This window comes from Falco cherrug, chromosome 1 (genome assembly GCF_023634085.1).
Source record: "Falco cherrug isolate bFalChe1 chromosome 1, bFalChe1.pri, whole genome shotgun sequence".
Lineage (NCBI taxonomy): Eukaryota > Metazoa > Chordata > Aves > Falconiformes > Falconidae > Falco > Falco cherrug.
Window position 1 is genome coordinate 68,568,711 of NC_073697.1, and position 21,807 is coordinate 68,590,517.

The following is a 21,807-nucleotide window of genomic DNA, read 5'->3' on the forward strand; positions in this document are numbered from 1 at the left end:
GTCTGTCTGGATTGGAAAAAATGTGTGCTGCACTGTGCTAATCTGTAGTCTGAAATCTGGTGCGGGTCCTGTGAGTCAGTATTTACAAAGACGCAAAAATCAGGGCCTTTGCAACCTGTTCCATTTTCCTACAGTGTGCAATAAAACAAAAACCCACCTCACTCTTCCTACTCTTAATGTGTCTTCTCCCTTCAAAGTCAAGTCCATTAAGTCATCTTTTTGTAAACAGGCCGCTCAGGCTTCGGGCATCCACAAAAGTAAGGAAGGAAGAAGCTTTGCTGCAGACCAGAGCCTTTCCTCATGCTGGAAAAGCTGCAAGCATCTATGTATAAACCAGAAGTCAAAACTGTTGCTTAGGCCAGTCCATAGGCATCCTAGGATCCAAAGAAATAAAGCTTAAAATCACCAGTCTCCCCCTTCTATAATACTGAAGGTGAAAAATTAACTGATCCAGTTTGTTCAGAAAAGACAGTAATTATTGCAAAATGGTATATTTTCAAGTACCCTGGTCTAAGAAGACATGTATGTGCAGGGGTCTCTTTGAACAAAGGACTTTCTTTGAAAAATAAAACATGGGGCAGCAACTGTAATCTCTTCAAAATGTTATTTAAACGTTTGGGTTTTCTAAATCCCAAAATATTTTAGACAAACAAAACACTTCCCATTGTTTCCCCTTCCTTCACCTCCAAAATATAGTCACTCTAGGCTAAGAGAGAGAATGAGCACCGCCAGGGTTTAACTTCTGTTCTTGACTCTTGGCAATGTTCATAAATGTTTGTTAGTCTTACCTAGTTCAGGTTTTAGATTCTTGGGGGAACTGAAAATAGCTTTTCTCCCTTTCCCAGATGAGGTACTTACAGGTTAACATGCCCAGCATCCCTGAGGAAGCACCCGGTGACACCGAGAGCAGCCCCTGCTCTGCCATGCTGCACATATGTCCATATGCATATATATACATTAAATATATATATATATGACCTGTAGTGTTCAGGGAAATACTGTACACAAACCTCCTCAGAAATCGCAGTCTCCCTGTGTATAGTGTAGATGTACTCAAGCTGCTTTAGTTTGTCTCTGAGATCAAAGGTGGACACAGCTCCTGTCACATCAACCAAGATGCAGGTTTTTAATGTGCTTACACCAAAATGCAATGTTCTATAATTAATAAATATCCTGATTACTTTTTCTGTGTGCAGGTTACAGCTTGACTGAGTTTTCCAAGCGCCCACACTTAAACCAAGCAGTCAGGAGCTCTCGCTGGATCACCTTTGTCTGGCTGCTCCCACCTGGAGCTAACAACTACCTAACAACTTTTTTCAAGGTTTTAGGAGCTCTCTTCTCTTTGGCGTCTTAAGATTGTTGTGAGGTAATTAGTTCTGGTTGAGATAAAGCTGACAAAAACAAATACGACCAAAACAAAATTAATAATCTAAAATATCAATTTTCACTATTATTTCAATTAGCTTGTGTCAGAAAGATGTGCATAAAATAGATTTGCCATTTAAAAACCTGGAATTGCAAACACTACTGGTTCATTCTTGACAAAAATTATTCAGGACCCAGGGAGCATGCGAATGGCTCTGCAAGGTGATGCTGCCTTGAAACCCAGTAAGTAACATCATCTTGCCCTTTTCTGCCTTCCCCTGTAAAGGCCTATTTAATTGGCCTGTTTAACCCAATTAACAGACCCTGCGCTCAGCTGGCTCGGACTGCTGGACTGATCACCCCATCAATGCACAGGCAAGTCCATTCCCCTTCCAGCGCGCATGCCAAGCGGCTGGCTATCCCTGAGAAGCTGCAGCTGGGTATGGTTTGTTCATCTTTACCTTTCTGCACTGAAACAGGTCTTGAGCGCAGATCATTTTCCGCTGGCCACCCGTAGTGCTTCTCAGGATGCACCAGCAATACATTGTTTTTCAGAGGTACAGTAACTCCTTAAACAGTTAAATAGGGAGACAAAGGCACCTTACTTGGATACTTTGAATAGTGCTTAGAAATACTTACTCCTTTTCATCATTTGTGCAGGAAGCCGGGCTGCTGGTTGCTGGTACCCTGCCAGGACTAAGCCCTTAAACAAGCGTGGAAAAGATCAGTTAAAATTTTCAGAAAGCAAACAGAGCAGGACTGAGAAAACTGTATGGTTTGGGATTTTTAAAAAACCGCAAGTATTTTGAAAAGAAAGGAACTATATCGGGGAGAAATAGCTGCTTGTATTTACTCCTCAGCATTACGAGGGCAAGTGGAAGAAGCGGGGGAAGTCTAAAAAAGCCAAGTGACAAGGTGCAGGAAAGCCCTGTGTCTTGAGCAGGCTCTCTCTGCTAATCGGGGCAGGGGGAGACCTCTTCTGCTCTACGCGAGACCCGGCAGGCTGGCTTCTGCTGACGTTATCAAAAGTGTGTGCAAAAACTGTGAGCTAAGAGCAAGGGACAGATATTTTCTTGATTGTTAAGCCTCTTTCCGTGGCTGTGAAGGAACAGGGAAGCAACCCTGCCCTTGCCCTGCCGCCCATTCTAACAAGGTACTTCACCTACCACTCTGAGCTTTCCTGATGAAGTTTAATATTAATTCAAGTAGTTATTAACCTAGCTGTGAACAAACTATCTTTTGCTGAGCCTGGAACAAAAAGGTCTGATACAAGTAGGGCTGCTGCCAATTCGTGCTGGCAAAGGATTAGAAGCACAGCAATTTGCATGTGCCTTAAATCTCTTTGTGGTCCAGGGTTTCTGTGAGAGCAAGACTGGGCAGGTGAGCGTAAACAGCTGAAGTTTTTCAGTGTTAGTGTTCCCAGCAGCCCCGGAGGAGGGACGAGGCTGTGCTTGGCACTGACAGAGGGCAGGTACTAGCTGGGTGCAGGAAAATCATCTCTCCCGAAATGCTTTCAGACTCAGACTCACATGCTGCCACTCACTGCCTTGGCTCTAGCCTTTCTTTATGTTACTCTTTCAAAGGGATTGCAGTTATGTCCAGTATATAACGTGTACAACTTGAACTACATCTGCCCTGTGCTAAGTATCATTTCCCAGCTTTCACAGATGGGCAAAATGGAAAAGCGTTTGCTGACGGCATTCCTGACAGGCTCTATCCCAGGCTCAACTCGGATGTTAGCAGATTTAAATGCCTGTTCTCTTCTTGAGACCCATGAATGAACCTCATCACTGCCTGTATGATACTGCCCTAGCTGACTAGCTGACAGCTTTGACACCTTCATGTCTTTTGAGGCCATCCCTTCTTCTGCCTGGATGAGGCACCGAAAGCAGGCAGCTGCTGTCTCTGCTGGGGTATAAGAGGTGTAGCTGCTGGTGCCTCCTACTGCTTCTGCTGCATGGCTGATTTGATGAGGCAAGGCTTCTGATGCAGCAGGAATGCAGGAATGTGAAAGCTGTGGAGTTCCAAAATTAACACTGTCTGAAGAAGCTCAAGAAAACGGCTGTAGGAAAAGAAGTGCTTGACTAGAGAAGCAGAAAGGCAGATATAAAAAAATGTAAAAATCAGGAGGTGTATTTCTTCCATCTGCAAAATTTGGGATGAGATACTGGATACTGATCTAGAAAAGACAAGTATCAGCAAGGGGAATTGTGTGGCTTTACATAAGCTCTCTGAAAACTCTTCCAAACACAGAGCTGCAGGTGGCACAGACGAGCTGCAGATGGGCAGCAGGGAGTAGGTGCAGGTTTTGCTGCTGGCTGCCCATGCAGCTCTCGAAGCAGCCTCCAGCCGAGGAGCGGGGGGCATCATCCATGCGAAGGGGAAGGTAAAGCTGAGGTGCTCTATCAGCAGCTAAACTGGTCTGAAACACAATGCCTCTGGATGTGAGTTCTGCCATTCTTCCCCATGAAATTGTCCCCTCTTTTTTCTTACGGGCTTTGACGTCCAGTGAGATGGTCATCAAGGGGAACCATGAAGAAATAGAATCAAAGGATCGTTTAGGTTGGAAAAGACCTTTGAGATTCGTCTGTAACCCAGCACTCCCAAGTCCACCACCGAGCAGGCAAATCACTTCTACATTGGCGTAGTGGTTAGAAGGAGCTCATGGGACAGGTTATACTTAGGTCTTGCCCAGGCCAAAAAGGGCGTACCGATACATCAGGGCACCAGGGCTTGAGCCCTTTTCTACTTACATGTCTAAAAACACAGAAAACCATGCTCTTACTAATTTGCTGCGCTTTACAAGAAATACAGGTACTGGCTTTGATGGATGGATGTGAGTACACCTCAGCCTACACTTATGACCAGGTTCCGACAGAGAAGGAGCTGTGAAGATCTTTCTGTTATGACCCTAATTCTGATTAAATCAGCCGCTCGGTGCCCCCCAGGAGGATGTCTGCAGCAGAAGCGCTTTGCCCACCGTAAGCACACCGAGCAAAGCCGCGCCTGGCACCGCCGGCCCGGCCCCGCCCCCGGTCCCGCCCCCCGGCCGAATAGGCCCAAAAATGGAAGGGGAAGGCGGGGCGAGCAGGGACTGGGCGGGGCCCGACGCCGGCATAAGAGGCGGGGTGTCCCCAGCGCCCCCAGCAGTGTCATGCCGAGCCGGGCGGGGCAGGGCAGGGCCGGGGCGATGGAGGAGCGCTACAGCAAGGCGGAGACCCTCGCCCTGCGCAGGAAGCACATCGGGTAGGGGCGGCGGGGCGGATGAGGACGAGGACGTGGACGTGGACGTTCTGTGGCGGCTGCACCGGCCCCCGGCGGTGGCGGCGGCCCTCACGGCGCCGGGGAGCCTCTCCGGCCCCGCGTGGGTCCGTGCACGACCCGTCATCTCCGCTTGCCAGACCCGTGTGCCACCTCCGTGCCACCTCCAGCTCCCGGGGGGGGGGGGGGGGCGGGGGTAATGCCGGTGCAGCCGTTACAGCGCAGCACGTCAAACGCTGCTTCGCTGCTGCTAGCGGACCCGCGCAAGCCGCCCGACCGTGGTGCCCGGCGTCCGTCTGAAACGCGGCGGTGCGGGGTCAGGGCTTGGGGTCCGTGAGCGACCTGCCCGCTGCTGAAGAACGGACGCCTCCGTGGGGTGAGGCTGAGGGGTCACTCAGCCGGGAGCGCCCGGGGCCGTGGGGGACGAGCGCCGGCAGCCGCCGCCGTGTGTGCCGCCCGGGTCTGGCCTCGGTGGGTGCTGCCGAGTGACAAACGAGTGCGGATTGTTAAAAGCAGTGCTGGCTGCTGAGGGCGTTAGAGGTGTGTGGCATGTACAGGGAGCGCAGCAAAGGGTCACAGAAGTAGTGCCCTGGCGCGGTGTGCGGGGGGGGATGGGCGGGGGGCAGCGCAGGATCCCTTCCCTGCGCAGGGACTGTGAGATCCACCGTGCCGGGCGTGCAAAAAGAAACTCACTGAGCGAGCTGACACCTGTTAGAAGAAAAAAACCGTAGTCAAGAGATGGCTGATGATGATGATGATGTGCGCTGCTTTTAAAGCGTACCAAATAGCCTTGGGAAAGACCTATGCAGTGGGGCTAGAGACTGTCAGAAAGTGAACTAACTTCACTTTCTAGGGGTCCCATACGGGCTTTACAAGTTCATAATATCAATATACCCAACAATAACTCTGTGACTGAGTTAAACACAGGTCTTTCCAGGTATCTGAGGCCATATAAACATTACTAAAAGTTCAGAAGACTTTATTCCCCTCAGTAATAACATCCAACGTAATTACATAGCTGGCATGTACTCCAAGGTGTGTGTGGGGGGGGATAAAGTGTTTAAGGAGTACTTTGTATAATTTTACAAGGAGCCTGAGTTTTGCTGGAAGCCGGTGTGATTTAGGTGCCTATAAAAAGCTGCTTTTAAAGATTTTATTCCAAAGCAAGCAGGATGAGATAGTGAGATCTTTAGGACCCGCAAGGCAATAATGTGGTGTTCTTGAGTGTGACCTCTATACGGTACGGTCAGCCATTGTGTGATGAACAGTGATGATATAGTATAAAACAAGGCTTAACAAACTTCGTTTTATTCACAGCAAGATAATTGGCCATTGTGCTGGTTTTGGGTGGGATAGCATTAGGTTTCTTCATGGTAGCTGGTATGGGGCTATGTTTTGGATTTGTGCTGAAAACACGGATGCTGTAGTCGTTGCTGAGCAGGGCTTACAATGAGTCAAAGCCTTTTCTGCCTCTCGCCCCACCCCACCAGTGAGTGGGCTGGGGGTGCACAATAAGCTGGGAGGGGACACAGCCGGGACAGGTGACCCCAGCTGACCAAAGGGATATCCCATACCATATTTCATCATACTGAGCATATAAAGCTGGAGGAAGAAGAAGGAAGGAGGGGCCATTCAGACTTGTGGCATTTGTCTTCCCAAGGAACCGTTACACATGATGGAGCCCTGCTTTCCCGGAGGTGGCTGAACCTGCTGATGGGAAGAAGTGGAGGGGTTCCTTGTTTTGCTTCTCTTGTGTGCACAGCTTTTGTTTTATGTGTTAAACTGTCTTTATCTCAGCCCACAAATTTTCTTACTTTTACCCTTCCAGTTCTCTTCCCTGACCCACTGGGGCGAAGGGAGTGAGTGTGCGAGCAGCTGTGTGGTGCTTAGTTGCTGGCTGGATTTAAACCATGACAGCCATATACGTTCATAAGGCATGTAAACAAACAGCTACAGCCTAGAAATGCAGCAGGACATGGAAGGACTTGCAGTCACTGTGCTCCTGGGAAACCACTTGCAGACAGAATCATGCTTTGAAAACACCCTTATTAAAGACCTACTTCTGTTCCCACTGTGTTTGGGGAGGTGTGCAGAGACTTTTTAATTTCAGCACCATCCTGACCACCATCTGAAGTGCTCAAGAAGCTGTTTGCAGAGGGAGGCAGTTGTCTCCAGAGCTGCAAAAGATCAACCCCCTCAACACCCTAAGGAGGGGGAACAACTGTGAAAACTAAAATGATGTTAAAACGTTTTTTGGGTTTTTTTAGGCCTTCCTGCAAAATGTTCTTTGCCAAGGACCCTCTGAAGATAGTGCGTGCTCAGGGCCAATATATGTTTGACGAGAAAGGAGAAAAATACTTAGACTGTATCAACAACGTTGCACATGGTAAGCAGTTTAACTTACAAGTCTGCTTCTATTCCTTCATTTCTAATGGGGATCAGAACACACTCCTCCCAAGTGATGATGTTCACATTGCTTCTCCGAATCTCCTTGTGTGGTTCAATAGCTGACTGCTTGCTAGTAATAACTAATTATTTTCTTCTTTAGTCGGTCACAGTCATCCAGAAGTGATAAAGGCTGCAACAAAACAAATGGAACTGCTCAATACAAATTCCCGGTTCCTGCATGACAACCTTGTTCATTACGCGCAGCGTCTTACAGCCACCCTACCCAAGAAACTCTCTGTTTGCTATTTTGTTAACTCTGGGTATGTCTGAATATTTTTTTTCCATTATGACTATTTTGCTTCTGTTTGGGATGGACACTTGGAAGGGCTTGGTCTAAACCTCACTAAGTAGGACTTAACTACTAAACAACAAAAATATTTCTAGTACTGATTGAAGGATCCTTCCCATGTGCAGCTGTCATATTTAGTGTGATGGCTCAATGAAGGAAAGCCAAAACAAGAAACTGGTCTGCTGAATGCTATGCAAAAAAAAAAAAAAAAGGGGGGGGGGGGGCGGGGCAGGAAAAGGAAATTAGACTGCAAATTGGTGAAATGTTATGTGCAGATCGGTGCATGCTATCGGTAAACTGGCATATGACCTTGGAAATGAGTAGTTTTCTTTAGGCAGTCCATTTAGTCTGTGATCACTTCTGTTGCCAGAACAGACAACCTGCAGGCGCTTGTGAGCAGAGGGGCTGCTATGGGTCAGGCTTTAAGTATGAGTACCTGTCCAGGGAGCAGATTTGCGTTCTCTGCTGCCTGATGGTGCAAGCGCTGGGGAGAATGGAGCTGTTGTGGAGGGTGGGAGATGGGGCTGGCAAGCTGTTGCTTTTCAAGGGTTTGTGGCTGCATTGCACTCTTGGCTGCAAAGCAGTCTCATTTGTACCAAGAGGAGGTAAATGTCTACGAGCAAACTGGGGGAGGGAAAGAAAGCATCTCTTTGTTTGCTATTTATACAAAGAGCTGTTTCTTCTTTGCCCTTTTACAGACATTCAGTCTCAACCTTAGCAATGTAGTATGTATAGTACCAGAGCCTGCTGCGTTGATTTATTATATATCCATTAGTCCCATGCCTCCTCTTCTCTGTCAGAATACCACTTTAATTGGAAGTGCTTCCTCACTGTTTGGTGGCTGTATCTGGTATTATGCAGGTCTGAAGCAAATGATCTTGCTTTACGACTGGCTCGGCAGTACCATGGGCACCAAGATGTGATCACCCTTGAAAAGTAAGTACACAGAGTAGCTTATGTGAATGTAGCCAGAAACTCCTGCCATTACTTCAGAAGCGATTTTTCAGCAACCCCCTGCTGTTTGTACTCACTGCCTGCTGAAAGAAAAGCTTTGTTGCTGTCATACTAGAACAGGTCAGGAAATCCCTTTTCTACATTCAGATAAACACAAGTTTTGAAGATCTCTGAAAAAGAAGCTTGTCAGGCACCCCAGAAAGTCAATCACCTGTTACAGGGTATTTCCCACAGAGACTTCTAGAGCAATTCAGGCCAGAGACTTGAATGTTGGTTTTCAACACCAGTGAGTGGTTTGGCCACTGGGCTGCTCTGGAAAAGGGCTTTCTGTTTGTCATGCTCTGCTGGACATGTTTCTTTTTGTACAAATAAATATTCAGTGGTCAAGAAGAAAGATCCTGTAGCTCTGCAGCGGTGCTGCACTGATGCACCACTCTCCTCCAGTGAACGCAAGTACACACAAAACCAAGCAGCTCCAAAATTGGGAGACACCGAGAGGGCTGTCAGCCGTGGCTGACCACATCTCTGTGTTTCCCTATCCTAGATGCAGCTGTAGAGTTAGTTATGTGCTGTAGGGCTGGATCTTCTTAGGCTGTGATTAGCAAGTCCAGCCAGAGCAACTGCAAGAGCATGTGTCTCTGAATGGCACAAAGCTGCTTTGACCCAGCCGTGCTCAGACCCCTTTTAGCCCTCCTTGACTCATGTGGCCAAGATCTGGAACCACTGAGAGCAGCTTCTGTCAGGAGAAGCTGAGGATGGAGCTGGCTCTGTCACTGTTTCACTGCAACATCTTGTCTTTCTGAACACGATGGGGTATTTCTTTGCCATTGTCCCAAGGCTCTGTAGGCTTTTGCCATAGCTACCATTCCAGTCAGGGTGGGCTTTCTGTCTTTTCTTTGTGTCCTTTGGCAGATTTTGTTGACTGGCTAGTAGAAGGGTGTAAAGAAGACAAAGGAATGCAAAACTGTCCTCTCTACCCCCTGTGTATGCTACTGTGAGATTGTGATATGTCTTTGATATGGTTTGAGGTTCCCTTCACTTCAAGTTTATGGCTGAATGAAAGTGTTTATTGCCTGAATGAAGCTGCTACATGCTTCAGTCTCAAGAATCTGTTTCCTCATTTTTAAATTAAATTGGTCTCCGTCGTAACCAGCTTTTGCATACTCTGCAATATAAAAGTTTTATATTCATACATTAATCCTTATCCTGAAAGTGACTTCTGCCAGACAGTCTAGCCTGCAGGGCCTTCAGGGCAGGCGGTGGTGTGCTGCTGCTGCGTAAGATCCCCACCTTCCAGTGCAATGCACACTCTTGAGAGTCTCTGCAACGGTGTTGGGGTCTTGCTTGCAAAGCTTAGATTGGCTGGAGTGGGGCCCACAAGCTGGAAATGAGGGAGCTGGTCTCACCCTTTAATTGCTGGGTAAGGCTGCTAGGGAAGCCACCTTAGAGGCAGTGCAGTCCAAGGAACATCATCTTGGTCCATCCCTATGCTGGCACTTAATTTTATGCAAGAAAAATACCTCCTGGTTCCAGTCTTGCTGGTGAATTAAAGTCAACAGCAATTGCATATTGCCTGTGAGAGAAAGACAAAGAGTAAATTAAATCAAGATCCCTTCACAAACAGTGCTACTGTGTTGCAGATACAGTTGCTTATTCTGGACTATTTATGGGCACGGTTGTAAATTTAGCTCTTCTGTACATTTGGTGAAAAATGACTTCAATATTTAACACTTATGCAGTGCTTACCATGGCCATGTTACATCTCTGATTGACATCAGTCCCTATAAATTTAATCAGCTGGGAAAGGACAGCAAGAAGGAGTTTGTGCATGTGGTAAGTGTGTTTTTTTGGGGTTTTGTCATTTTTATGCCTGTTATGCAACATATTGAATTACCCACTTCTGGTGTAAATACACTTTCATTCCGTTTTGCTGATGCTAGAGTACATGTACTTGGCTGTGTGTCAGTGGATTAAACACAGCAAAATTGTTTGCTTTTGGATTTCTAAGAAGTTATTCAGCTGTGAGACTGACTTCCTTCATAGCGCTACAAGTTTCCTGAGTCACTGCACTGTGTAGTTACACAGTTGGAAGAACTTAGCCAGTATCTGTTGTGTTGGCTTGTCTAAAGATACGCAGGACAGGCTGCTTCCAAAAACTGGCAAGGCAGACCGCACAAGTTCACACAGATCTGGGTATAGAGCTCATGGGTGTCCAGCTGAGTGGGATACTGTTTGATTTTCAGCCTGAACTTACAAAGACAAAAATCATTCACAGTCCAGAGATGTACACCAAGCAGGTCTTTCCTATCTAGGCCTCCTTGTGTTAACCACACTGCCGAAGTAGTATCTACGTTTTTATACCACTGCCTTTCTCTTATTTACTGAACATCTCCCGACTCTGTTTGTAGAGGCTTGAAGGTGATACAGCTTCATACCATGACTTGGATGCTAGAATGGAAAACCCCATTCTCCACTTGCAGAAATGGATCTTTCTGCAGAATCTGAAAGGAGATGATGGATGAGGGCTCAGTATTGTGTCTTAGGGGAAGAGGAGGGGTGGTCTTGAAAGGTGATGAGGTAGACGATGCCTTTTTCAGCAGCTGCATCCAGTAATGTTGAACACATCACAGGGCTGGATTGAGTTTAAGCTCCTGTAAGCATTTTTGCAATTCCATGGAGAAATTCAGGCTGTAATAACTCCTATTATCCACCTGTGTGGAAAGACAAAAATGCAGAGCAATAGGAAAGCACATAAATATTTCATAGAAGGATGGGTTTTAAAAGAAAAAAAAAACCAACAACATATTGGTCTTTTCAGGCTCCTTCTCCGGATATCTACAGAGGGAAATACAGGGAAGATTACCCAGATCCAGCAAGTGCTTATGCTGAAGAGGTGAAAAAGATTATTGAAGAAACACAGAAGAATGGACGCAAGGTGTGTGGTTTGTGCTCTAGAAATGCTGAGGCTTCATCTATGAAGTGTGGCATGGGGGCATGAAACAGGCAACTAAGGACACGTTTCTTTACTTGGTTTCCCTTGCCTCACCCCACCCCCCACCTTCATTTTCCTATGGTGGGTTCTGTGTTCAAAATGAGTCATTTTTCTACCTGACACTCGTATCATAATTTTTCTAGGCATCAATGAAAGGATCAATAATAGTTGTAAACAAGACGATAACAACCAAAGCAGTTTAATTTCCTATTTTATGCATTGAATCAGTAGATTGTAAATGTGTTAGGGCAAGCTGATAAACTACGTCACAAATTCTAGCAAGGATATATAGAAGTCTCCAGGACATGGAGAAAATATGCTAGATAAAATCTTCATACTGGATTTCTGAGTCTAGTAGCTTAATATAACTTTGGAGTCATCTAGAAAGGTGAACCTTTCAATCATTTACAGTATGACCTTGATAAAAACAGACAGTGGCTGAACAGGTTTACCTAAAGTATGTATTAATATTTTGTATGATGGCATTAGTGTTTTGAGACATGAAGGGCTTGATCCAAAGCCCACTGAAGTCCCAGAAGACTTCAGTGGAGACTGGAACAACATGTTCCCTTCTAGTCCAATGGACTTAAGTCACTCTTATTTTAGTTTCTTTATCAACTTTTTTTTGTTCTCTACTAACGGATAGTTTTGTGTTTTTCTTCCCTTGTTTCCTTTCTCTTGCATATTTCTTAGGTTTTGGTGACATAGATCTGTGGCAGGACAAGTTGTGCTAAAGGCTAAGCCTCACATGCTATGGGAAGCTTCGTACTCTTTGGCCATAGCATGCCTCTTCAAATATAATGTACGGTTCTTTACACGTCACTGCTCAGCCTTGTTTCCAGGAAGACTGCACCAGCCCAGAGAGACCTCTTGATGCTCAGGGAGGGTTCACAAGTGGTGTGGGGATGCAATCCCTTAAATAGCAGACTTATGCTGAGACTTTGGGGTAATATCGTATCTCTGCTGCATAGACCTCTGCTGTTGACAAGAAACAAAATTTTGATGTTCCAGTGTATCTGATCTGCTGCTCTTCCCCTTCCTGACTTGAAATAACTTCTTTTTCATTCCTAGCAACTGGACTTATTTCACCTATAGAGTTTTTCTCCTCTTTTGTCAAGTGCCTCATGCTGACATTTTACTTGTGTAGTTATTTGCATTAGGCAGAGGTGCCCAAAGCATAGCCTCAGGTCATCTTACAGTTCAGCTTCTACCCAGCTATGCCTGGTGTTCAGGGTTGAACAAAAAAGCTGATCACCACCTATGCCCATTACTGGAGAGCCTTGGCATTAAGCAAGTTATTAACCTTCTGGGAAAAATGGCAAACACTGCTATGTGTGTCCTGTAAATTGACATTTGTAAATAAAATTACAGTGCTCCCGGGAGCCTGATCCAAGGTCCACTGATACCAGTAAGTGTCTTCCACTTTAACAACTGTAGGACTAATGGAGCTCCTTGTATTCCCATCGGGTTGCAAAGGTGGCCCTGGCTACTGCAAATTTGGGCACCCCAGATTACAAAATGAATAAATTCTTTAGCCATAGCTGTTCTCAAGAGCCCTCAGATGTCCAACCCATTGCGTGATTAAATTAAGGCACACATTTAAACATTTATTTCTAGACTGTTAGATGTTTGTGCAAAGGCCAAGTAGATGAACACAGCTCTCACCTGCATTTGTTTTTTGTAGATTGCTGCCTTCATAGCCGAATCCATGCAGAGCTGTGGAGGCCAAGTAATTCCACCTGTGGGATATTTCCAGAAAGTGGCAGAGTACGTACATCACTTCAAAAGGGCACAACTGGAAAATTAACCAAAGAAACAGGTTCTTTACTATAGGCTTATCCAATCAATTCAGCTATCACCCTCTCTTGTTCCTGGCTATCTATGGTTCCTTTCTACTTTTTGAAGACCATGATTCCACTTCTGTTTTTTTATTGAACATCAGCTGACTAATTGTTTTTGGCTGGATAATTGTCTTTCCTTTTCTATCTTTATTCCTCAGGCCATAAGTCTGATGGAAGATGAAGTTGAACCATCATAGATATAACCCTGCAGTACCATTACAGTACCTCTATTTTGCACCAAAATACCAGATTATTTTTTTTCTTAACGTTTAGCAAACTAAAATGTTTGTCGATTGAAATAGCTATAGCTGTGTTTCAGCAACCTGGTCTCACACTGGAGAATTTCTGTAATACAAACTGCCTTGTCCAAGATTGCCTACCCAAGGCATGTACTGCAGAACTAGTCATTCAAGCTGTTCTATTTGTTTTCAGGTACGTGCGTGCCGCAGGTGGGGTGTTCATTGCTGATGAGGTCCAGGTTGGCTTTGGCAGAGTTGGGAAGCATTTTTGGGCATTCCAGCTGCAAGGTGAAGACTTTGTGCCAGACATTGTCACCATGGGAAAGCCCATTGGCAATGGCCACCCTATGTCTTGTGTGGTCACAACAAGGGAAATTGCTGAAAGTTTTGGTGCTTCTGGACTGGAGTATTTCAATACAGTAAGTTTGTAGGTGAAGGCTTGCCTTTTTTTTTTTTTTTTTTTCCTTTTGATCTGCATTTAGCAATTAGAAGTTGTTCAGGTGATTCAGCTAAACTCTGCATCCATCACTGCATCATGTTACTAAGAGCTTGAGCCAACCTCCATCTAATATCTAAAAGCAAGCTGTGAAATATGCTCTGTACCAAGTGGTGTGTCTTAATATGGACCAGCATTAGCTCTCTGGCAAGTCGTGCATCCCAGCTCACATCCATACAGATAAATTCTTCCTTACTTTTCCCTCTCCCCACTCCGAAATGTTGGCCATGTAAAATTTCACTTTCTGGGACAAGCTGTGTGCTGGTGGGGCTCCTGCCCTTGCAGGCCTTGGTCTGCTTTGTCACCTAACAAAACAGTGACCCTTTACCAGGAAACCTGAGCTGCCTGCATGCCACAGAGGAGCAGCTTTCTTTACACTGAGTCCTCTTTCTGCTCCTTTGACTAAGCCTTCTTCCCAGCTATCGTGAATCTTCCTGCTTTCAATGGAGTTTATACCCTCCAGTTCAAGAAATACCAGACCTATCACCCACTGCTCTTCACAGGAGCATTTTGCCTGCACATGCAGTTAGCAAACCATGAGAGCAGACTGAATGCTTCAGCTGTGAAATCTTCAGATTACTGAAACCTGAAGAGGAGGCCCCAGCCTTGGGCCTCTCACACTTCCCAAAGCGTGAGAGATGGTGCTCCACAGCCTACACAGCACAAAATCCCCACCTCCTCAAGCTTTCCTTACAACATGCCAAGCAGGAGAGGGCAAGTGAAAACCATGTGGATAGACACAGATGAATGTTTCTGATGGGTTTTGTTTTCCTGTCTGTCTTTACTATCAGTTTGGAGGCAATCCAGTGTCTTGTGCTATTGGTTTGGCTGTGCTGGAGATAATAGAAGAAGAAGATCTCCAAGGAAATGCTACACGAGTAGGAAATTATCTCCTGGAGTTGTTGGCTGAGCAAAAGGAGAAACATCCCTTAGTGGGAGATATCAGGTGGGTGCCTTGCAGCAATGTCAGAGAAGAAGAATAACTGTGCTAGAAAAATCAACAAGTTTGGGGTGAGGGGAACGCAGAAACATTGGCATCATTATGCTGCACCTCATTTTTTTTAAAAAATCGACTACCCAAAACTGATACTGCAAGACAGTATATTTTTCGAAAAACTTGTCCATTCATCTGCTTAGTTAGGTTTAAGCGTAGCCACTGAAAAGCTCTGTGACAAAGCAGGAGAAAGAGCCATCTGCACAGAATAGCCCAGTTGTCAGCACACTGTCGGGATGATGGTGATTTTGTCCAAATCTCTGGTCCATTTCATTTGGAGATGTTAGTGTGGGCTTTCCTCATCTCGTGTTACTACCATGATAACTGCCTTTTGGTTTTTAAGGGGGCATTGGGTTGTGGGGTCGTTCTTAGTTCTGGTTATTTGTATTCCACAGCTCCTTGACTTGGTTTACAGGATAAGAAAGTTATTCCGTCATTCTTAACTGGCCATGTAGCCTTAATGAGCCAGCTAAATTTATTTATTCAGAAATATCTGTTATCCCACTTATCATCCAAAGTAGCCAGTGCCAAAAGATGAGAAGAGAGGAAGTCTCCTCTCTTTCCTGCTTCTTCCTCACTTGCCTCCCAGGGAAGGGAACTGCAGTTGTTAGAAACAGGTTTTGCATTTGCAGTAGGAGGCTTGGGTTACTGACACTGGATTTCACTTGTCTGCATTTTTTTTTTCCCTGTTCCAGGGGTGTTGGACTGTTTGTAGGGGTGGATCTGGTGAAAGACCAAGAAAAGCGAACACCAGCCACTGCTGAAGCCCTTCATCTCATTTACAAGTAAATGGTTTTTAAAGACTACATGCAGTGATTAAACCCATCTAATATTCCCCAGCAGTTAGTCATTAATTTCAGTTTACATTTGTGTAGTTTTTGGTACCATAGTAAAACAAAAGCTTCAAAATCAAACTCATCCTGAAAGATCTGACAGGGCACATTAAAGTTTTATACCTCTGTCTAACACAGATGTTTCCTCTTTCCACAGGCTGAAGGAGCATCACATCCTTCTTAGTGCAGATGGACCCCACAGAAATATACTAAAATTTAAACCACCAATGTGTTTCACAATGGAAGATGCAAAACATGTAGTGGAGACACTTGATGAACTTCTCACAGGTATGCATGCTTTAGTGCTCAAAGGAATACTCTGTTAATTTTCCAAGTGACTCGTTAGAAACAGCAGCCACCATAATCTAGGCCATTACATGCAAGAGAAAGTAATCAATTACATTTCTTACCACTTGTCCAAACTGCTGTTCTTAACACAAAGTCTTACAAATAAATAAAAAATCTCATATGTACTTTATCCAAATTTTAGGCAAAATCCTGCTCTTGATCCTTTCTCTCACAGACTTGGTGTTACTACACATTTCTGGTCACATATGCTACATGTTAAGGAGCAAATATATTAATTCAGCACAGGCCTGAAAAACACTGCTGAAACACTGGTGAAACTTTCCATAGTGTGCTCTACCTTTTTTGTTGTTGTTGCTTTTTTTGGTTTGGGTTTTGTGGTTTTTTTTTTCCTTTTAAACTGGTGTACTGGAACACAATTGTCTCACTTACATTTACCCGGAAAGTTTTCAGGCTCTATTTATCTTCTACCTGGGGACCAATTCAGGAGAAAATAATGTCAGGTATACTGTTAGCGTAAGGACTTTCCGAGCCCATTCTACATTGAACATTCCCATCTCCTGAGATTGTGACAGCTGGAGTTAAGACTAGCATGAACCTGCTGGACAAAGACAGAATTCAGCTCTGAAAGGTCTAGCTGAACCCTCATGCTACAGTCAAGCTGCTAATTTCCTTCTTTTCTCTAAACACCTCCAAACTATAGTCATGATACCTTAATCACATTGCCTCAGAAAAATGTTTGGGGAAGTATTCATCATTCTTCACTTACTCTTCTGTGCTAAATGCCCAGAGGAACAGCCGATCAGGTATTTTTACTTCAGCCAGCTGTTAAATTGACTATGTGCTTACTTAACCCTGGATCTTTCAGATTTATTTATTTTCTTATTTTTTTTTAGAAATGGAAGAGGCAACTGGAATGAAGACAGAAAAGAATGCATCTGCGAATGCAGAGTGTAAAATAAAAGTATGTTTTGAATTTTTTTTAACTCTTATTCAGATAAGCATTTGGCAAAGCAAGTGTAAATTATTTTGGTAGGGCACACCCTCATTTTTGGTGGTGTGAATTGTTCTGCGCCTTGAAACTGAGCTCAGAGCATAACCTGCTACTAGAAGCCTGAGAGGATTGTGTTACTGGGGCAAATCCAAAAAGAGCTGAGTAATACAGACCTATGATGAGAAACATGTTATAGACAAGCCCCTCGCTTTGTCTGCCTTGTGTGCAAACAAGACCAGCCAGACTCCGGGCTGCACGAAATTGCGAGCTCAGCAGTCAACAGTTTTACTAGTTCTAGGTATTGCATGCTACTGAGGGATATTTGGCTTTCTAAGCAAGCCTTCAGCCAGGAAGGTGTCCAAGTTTTGGGACAGTTCCAAGGGTTTCATTCCCACCATTGCTTTTTGAGTATGAATGGCTAACAGGCATCCAAATTAGGACTTCATAGGTTACAGCCCCAGCTTTGGATAAATGATAGGTAATTTCTCACACCCTTAAAAACACATCACCCACTGTGTTATAAGGAAAGCTTGCTGAGTTGTCGCATGGTGAGTTTTCCAGTGATGCTGCGAATGGTGGGAAGGCAGTAACTCAGCCGTCGGGGGATGTAATAATTAAGGCAGAGACCCTAAGTATTGCTGGCTGTCTAGATTGTACTATATTTGGGATGCAAGCCTCCTCTTACAAACATTTGTACACATTCAGTTCCATTTCTTTCAAAGCTAAGAAGTTGTGCTGCTAAAGGAGGAGAGTCAGGCCAGGCTACTTAATGGCAACCAAGTCTGATGGCTGCCTGCTGGAAGACACGTACGTGCCTTCACTGACATGTCATTTCTGTTTCAGACAACTGAAGAGAGTTCTCAACCAGAAGGTGCAAATGAAACCATTGGCCATATGAATGGAGCTGCCTGCAGACAAGAAGATGGTCTTTATTCTAAAAACCACTCACTGCCAAGTGAAAGAATAAGAACATGAAGTGGGAAGGTTCCCTCATTCAGTTTGAATGTGTGTCCCAGTCTTGCTTTTGAGATGAAGAGTGCAATAGTCGGAGCCCTAGGATCTGTTTGAAGCCTAGTCCTACCTTCCATAAACTGGCTGAATTTGTATTAGCTATACATTAGGAGTTTAAAATACCTTTTCAGATATGAGAGCTGCACCATGTAAAATCTAGATGTGACCAAATGGAATATTTTGTGATATGCAAATACCTTGGTGCTGATGGCAGGCTTGACATAGGTACAGTACACAAACTCGGTGAAATCTGTGGATCTACCAATATTACACAGAATCTGAATTGCTTAACCACCATACAAGGAAATGTCAATCCTATCAATTTTAAAATTATATGCTTAACATGCTATTTTTACAGTATTTTAAATTTCAATATGTAATATTGAGATGTTAATTACTTCCCATGTTTTAATGGCTGAATTCACAAAACAATGCTTGAGAGAAATTATTATTATCTTCCAATGTAACTTAGGTCCTATGGACTATGTTGCCAGCTGATGTGAATTGGGGTAGCTTCGTTAATGTCAATGACACTCTACCAAGAGTTTACCACTGTGTGTGTAAAGAGAAGATGTTTATGCAGGGTATTCTCACCTTATGTTCAAAGAAAATGAAGAATCTGGATGCTGATTTTCTATGGGTAAAGGAACTTTTATAGATAACTATTTATATGGAGTAAGATTTTATGAGTATTGTTTTTCCAAAAGTTTATATATGGAATACTCTCGGTCCAAAAAATAGGCAAGTAGAATAGACTTGGCTGACTTGCCTCCTTATCAGTGTTAAATTTCAACAAGAACACACAAGTCCTGCTTTTCTTTTTTTTAATACATGCACAACTCTATGCTATGGATGACACTGAGGGCTTTACAAATGGTTTCTACTTCAGAGGAAAAAAAAAAGACAAAATGTATCTCCTCTTCAATTTTAATACCCTAAGTTCTGCTGTTTGTAATTGCTGCTAATGATCCTGCTGATGTGACTGGAAATTGAACACATTACCTAATTCCATGGTTTCCACGATGTGCTATATTAATATTGATGTTTCTGGTGTAACATTTTCCAACATCCTTAAGCTGGATTATTTTCTGTTTCATGATACTTGAATAATTCTTCCATCAAAATAAATCTCTTATTTGTAATTATTATGTCCTCTACAAAGAGGGGTTTTTTTGTTTTAATTTTATCCTCCCGGAACAGTTCTGATGATTATTCAGAACATAAATAGAGCCTGAAAACAGTTCAGTTTTGGTTGGGGGTTGTCTCCATGCCAAAGCAGAACTGGCCAGGCTGTGTTTCCCAGTGGCCCTCTGCTCTCGGCAGCTCTGAGCTTCCAAGCCAGATGTTAACTCAGCTGCTGCAACTCAGCCCTTGCTAACCGTGCACCAGGAATGATGTCTGAGGTCTTTTCCAACGTGAAACTATGCAAAGACCTAACGTGCTGTGTGTCCAAAGGCACAGCTTAGGTCACTCCCCTTATGAAATGGAGTGTGGCTACTTGCATTATACTTCATCTACTGCGTGCAGCAGCAGCAGCATGCGCTTCCCAGGAAGCAAATGCTTGTGCAGTTTATTGGAAGGGTTAAGCTCAAAGGCACACAGCCCACCAGTCTGTACTATGGCACTGACTGTTAGGGCAGGTCATTAATTTTCAAAAGCTTTCTACCTTTCCTGTCCAGGCTGTGCAATTCCTGGTTTTAGCCGTATTCTTCAGCCTCCACTCTAGCCCTTACATTCATCAGACACCTCCATAACCCAGTTCAACTCACTTAACCCTACAAGAAAAAAAATAAGGCCACACTTTTTTCCCCATTGGTTTTCTGCAAAGATAATGAACGTACTCACTGAGGAGGCCTGGGCCTGCACAGACCATGCAGCAGGAGGAAGAGGCAGTGGGGTGAGAGAAAGGCAGGACTCCATCCCAAGTGGGCATTCACATGCTGGAGTTTTAGTTGCTTTTATCTTCACTCTAGCTCATCATCCTACTGGAAGTGAAGTCAGGTTAATTTTATTGCGTTCTCAGTTTATCACTCTTTCAATCACTTTTATATTGCACGTTTAAGACTTTCAAGCAAACAGACTGGTTATGACAGCAGGAAAAGGAAGGATGGTGCTTGCTGCAAATACTGATGAAAGAGTGACGCTGAGTCTGAACCCACCAGCAGTTAATTCCCCTACATGAAAGCAAGCAGGACTGAACCTGTACGGAGTCAGAAAGCTGTGCCTTAAGAGAGCACTCTTCTGGGGAGAAGAATCAGGATGAAAAGTTGCCATTTCAACACACCACCACCGAACTGCCAGGGAAACAGAGCATGCTGCATGTCCATATCTGAGGAAAAATGCCTCAGCCTTAGCTCCATTAAACATTGCAATGGAAATACACTGAGTAGAAGAATTATGGAGGAGTATTATATTTTGCCTGGTGCTTTTTAGATATATGGTTTCTTAGACATACAACACAGTCTTATCAGAGAATACATTTATAATCTTTACAGCTGTTAAGCTTGGTGGCTGTGAACTAACAGGCCCAGCACACCAAAGTCCAGAGGGGAAAAGTCCCATCCTGTTTTCCCCCTGCCACACATACACAGAAGCAGCAAGCTCTGCTGATAATCTGTTAAAAAAAAGGGGAGCTGAATGAAGGGGACCAAAGGACAAGCCTGAAACGCTTACTTTCCATGTGCTGCTGCAATGTGCAAGACATTTCTGTTAAAAAAAGATTAAAACATAATGCAGAGACAAAATTTCATTTTTAATGTGATAAAAGTCTGGGTCAAACATCTGACTGGGACACCTTCATCTAAAACAACAGCTTTCAGCACCAACATGCAAAACCACAGAGATTAGAAAAAGAAGTCAGAAACAACCAGCAGAAAAATATTTCTAAAAGCGGAGAAGGCTGTTTAAATGTGACTCATTTAAATGGCACACAAGAATTTGTACAGGCATCTTCTGGATTCTAAATTCCTAGTGTGCAGATATTCTAAGCTAAGAGCTAAAAAACCAGGAAGTGTTAAAAAGAAGCTGCACTCAGTAATATACTAGAGAAGTTAAAGGAACCGGGATGACAATGAAAGAGTATTCATTATACTGTGCAGTTATTACTGTGTATATACATATAAGCATATTGTATATAAGCACATTTGATCTACCTTGTTGGGTTTTTTTCTTCATTTGATATAATAATTTGGGAAAAAAACCCAAGTGACTAATGCTTGCAAGCAGAGCACATTAGCTCACGGCAGCAGAAAGGTTAGTTTAATTTTCCAGGTTTCTCAGTGATGACTTGAGCAGGTGAGCTAGCAGTGTCTCTTTTCAACCCGGACCTGGCCTGTGGTGCTGCCAGCCAAGCTCTGGCAGAAGGATTATGCAAGGGAAGACAAGGCCAAATGAGTGTGACAGGATTTCCCTATCTCTGCTACCCATACACATTGGTGTTTTCCCACCTGGAACATTTGATGTTATTGGTGTCTATGGTTCAGCAGAAAAGCTGTATTAGAAAAGACAAGCTACGCTTTTGCATTTCCCACTGACTTGTGGTATGACTAGACTGTGTCATGTCACCTCTGTAGGCTTCACCTTCCAGACATGCAGGGTATCTTACAAAGGGCGTGAGAGAAATCTACACAGGAGGGCTTTTCATGTTGATATTGCATAAGGAAATACATTTGGGCTTAAACAAAGGCCCTAGGTACAAAGCACCAAAAGTTCAAATCCTTCACTGAGCTTCACAGCTCAAGACCAATCTGCGCTAAGCAAAACAAACTCTTGTCTCTCCCCATCT

At 44.1% G+C, this 21,807-nt stretch overlaps 1 protein-coding gene across 1 annotated transcript; it reads left to right on the plus strand.

The window, feature by feature from the left end:
- Window positions 1–4,485: 4,485 nt before the first annotated feature.
- Window positions 4,486–19,168, plus strand: ETNPPL (ethanolamine-phosphate phospho-lyase). The gene is made up of 13 exons (XM_005445984.3): window positions 4,486–4,611; window positions 6,894–7,012; window positions 7,175–7,334; window positions 8,225–8,299; window positions 10,057–10,150; window positions 11,136–11,252; window positions 12,994–13,076; window positions 13,583–13,808; window positions 14,677–14,831; window positions 15,575–15,664; window positions 15,870–16,000; window positions 16,915–16,982; window positions 17,856–19,168. Exons 1-13 carry the CDS (start codon window positions 4,520–4,522, stop codon window positions 17,985–17,987), a joined length of 1,542 nt encoding a protein of 513 aa, XP_005446041.1. The 5' UTR covers window positions 4,486–4,519; the 3' UTR covers window positions 17,988–19,168.
- Window positions 19,169–21,807: the final 2,639 nt, after the last annotated feature.

Coding starts and splice junctions, on each gene's coding strand:
- ETNPPL (XM_005445984.3), top strand. CDS start 4,520: ATGCCGAGCCGGGCGGGGCAGGGCAGGGCCGGGGCGATGGAGGAGCGC. Junction 7,335..8,224: donor TGCTATTTTGTTAACTCTGG/GTATGTCTGAAT, acceptor GGTATTATGCAG/GTCTGAAGCAAATGATCTTG. Junction 11,253..12,993: donor CACAGAAGAATGGACGCAAG/GTGTGTGGTTTG, acceptor TGTTTTTTGTAG/ATTGCTGCCTTCATAGCCGA.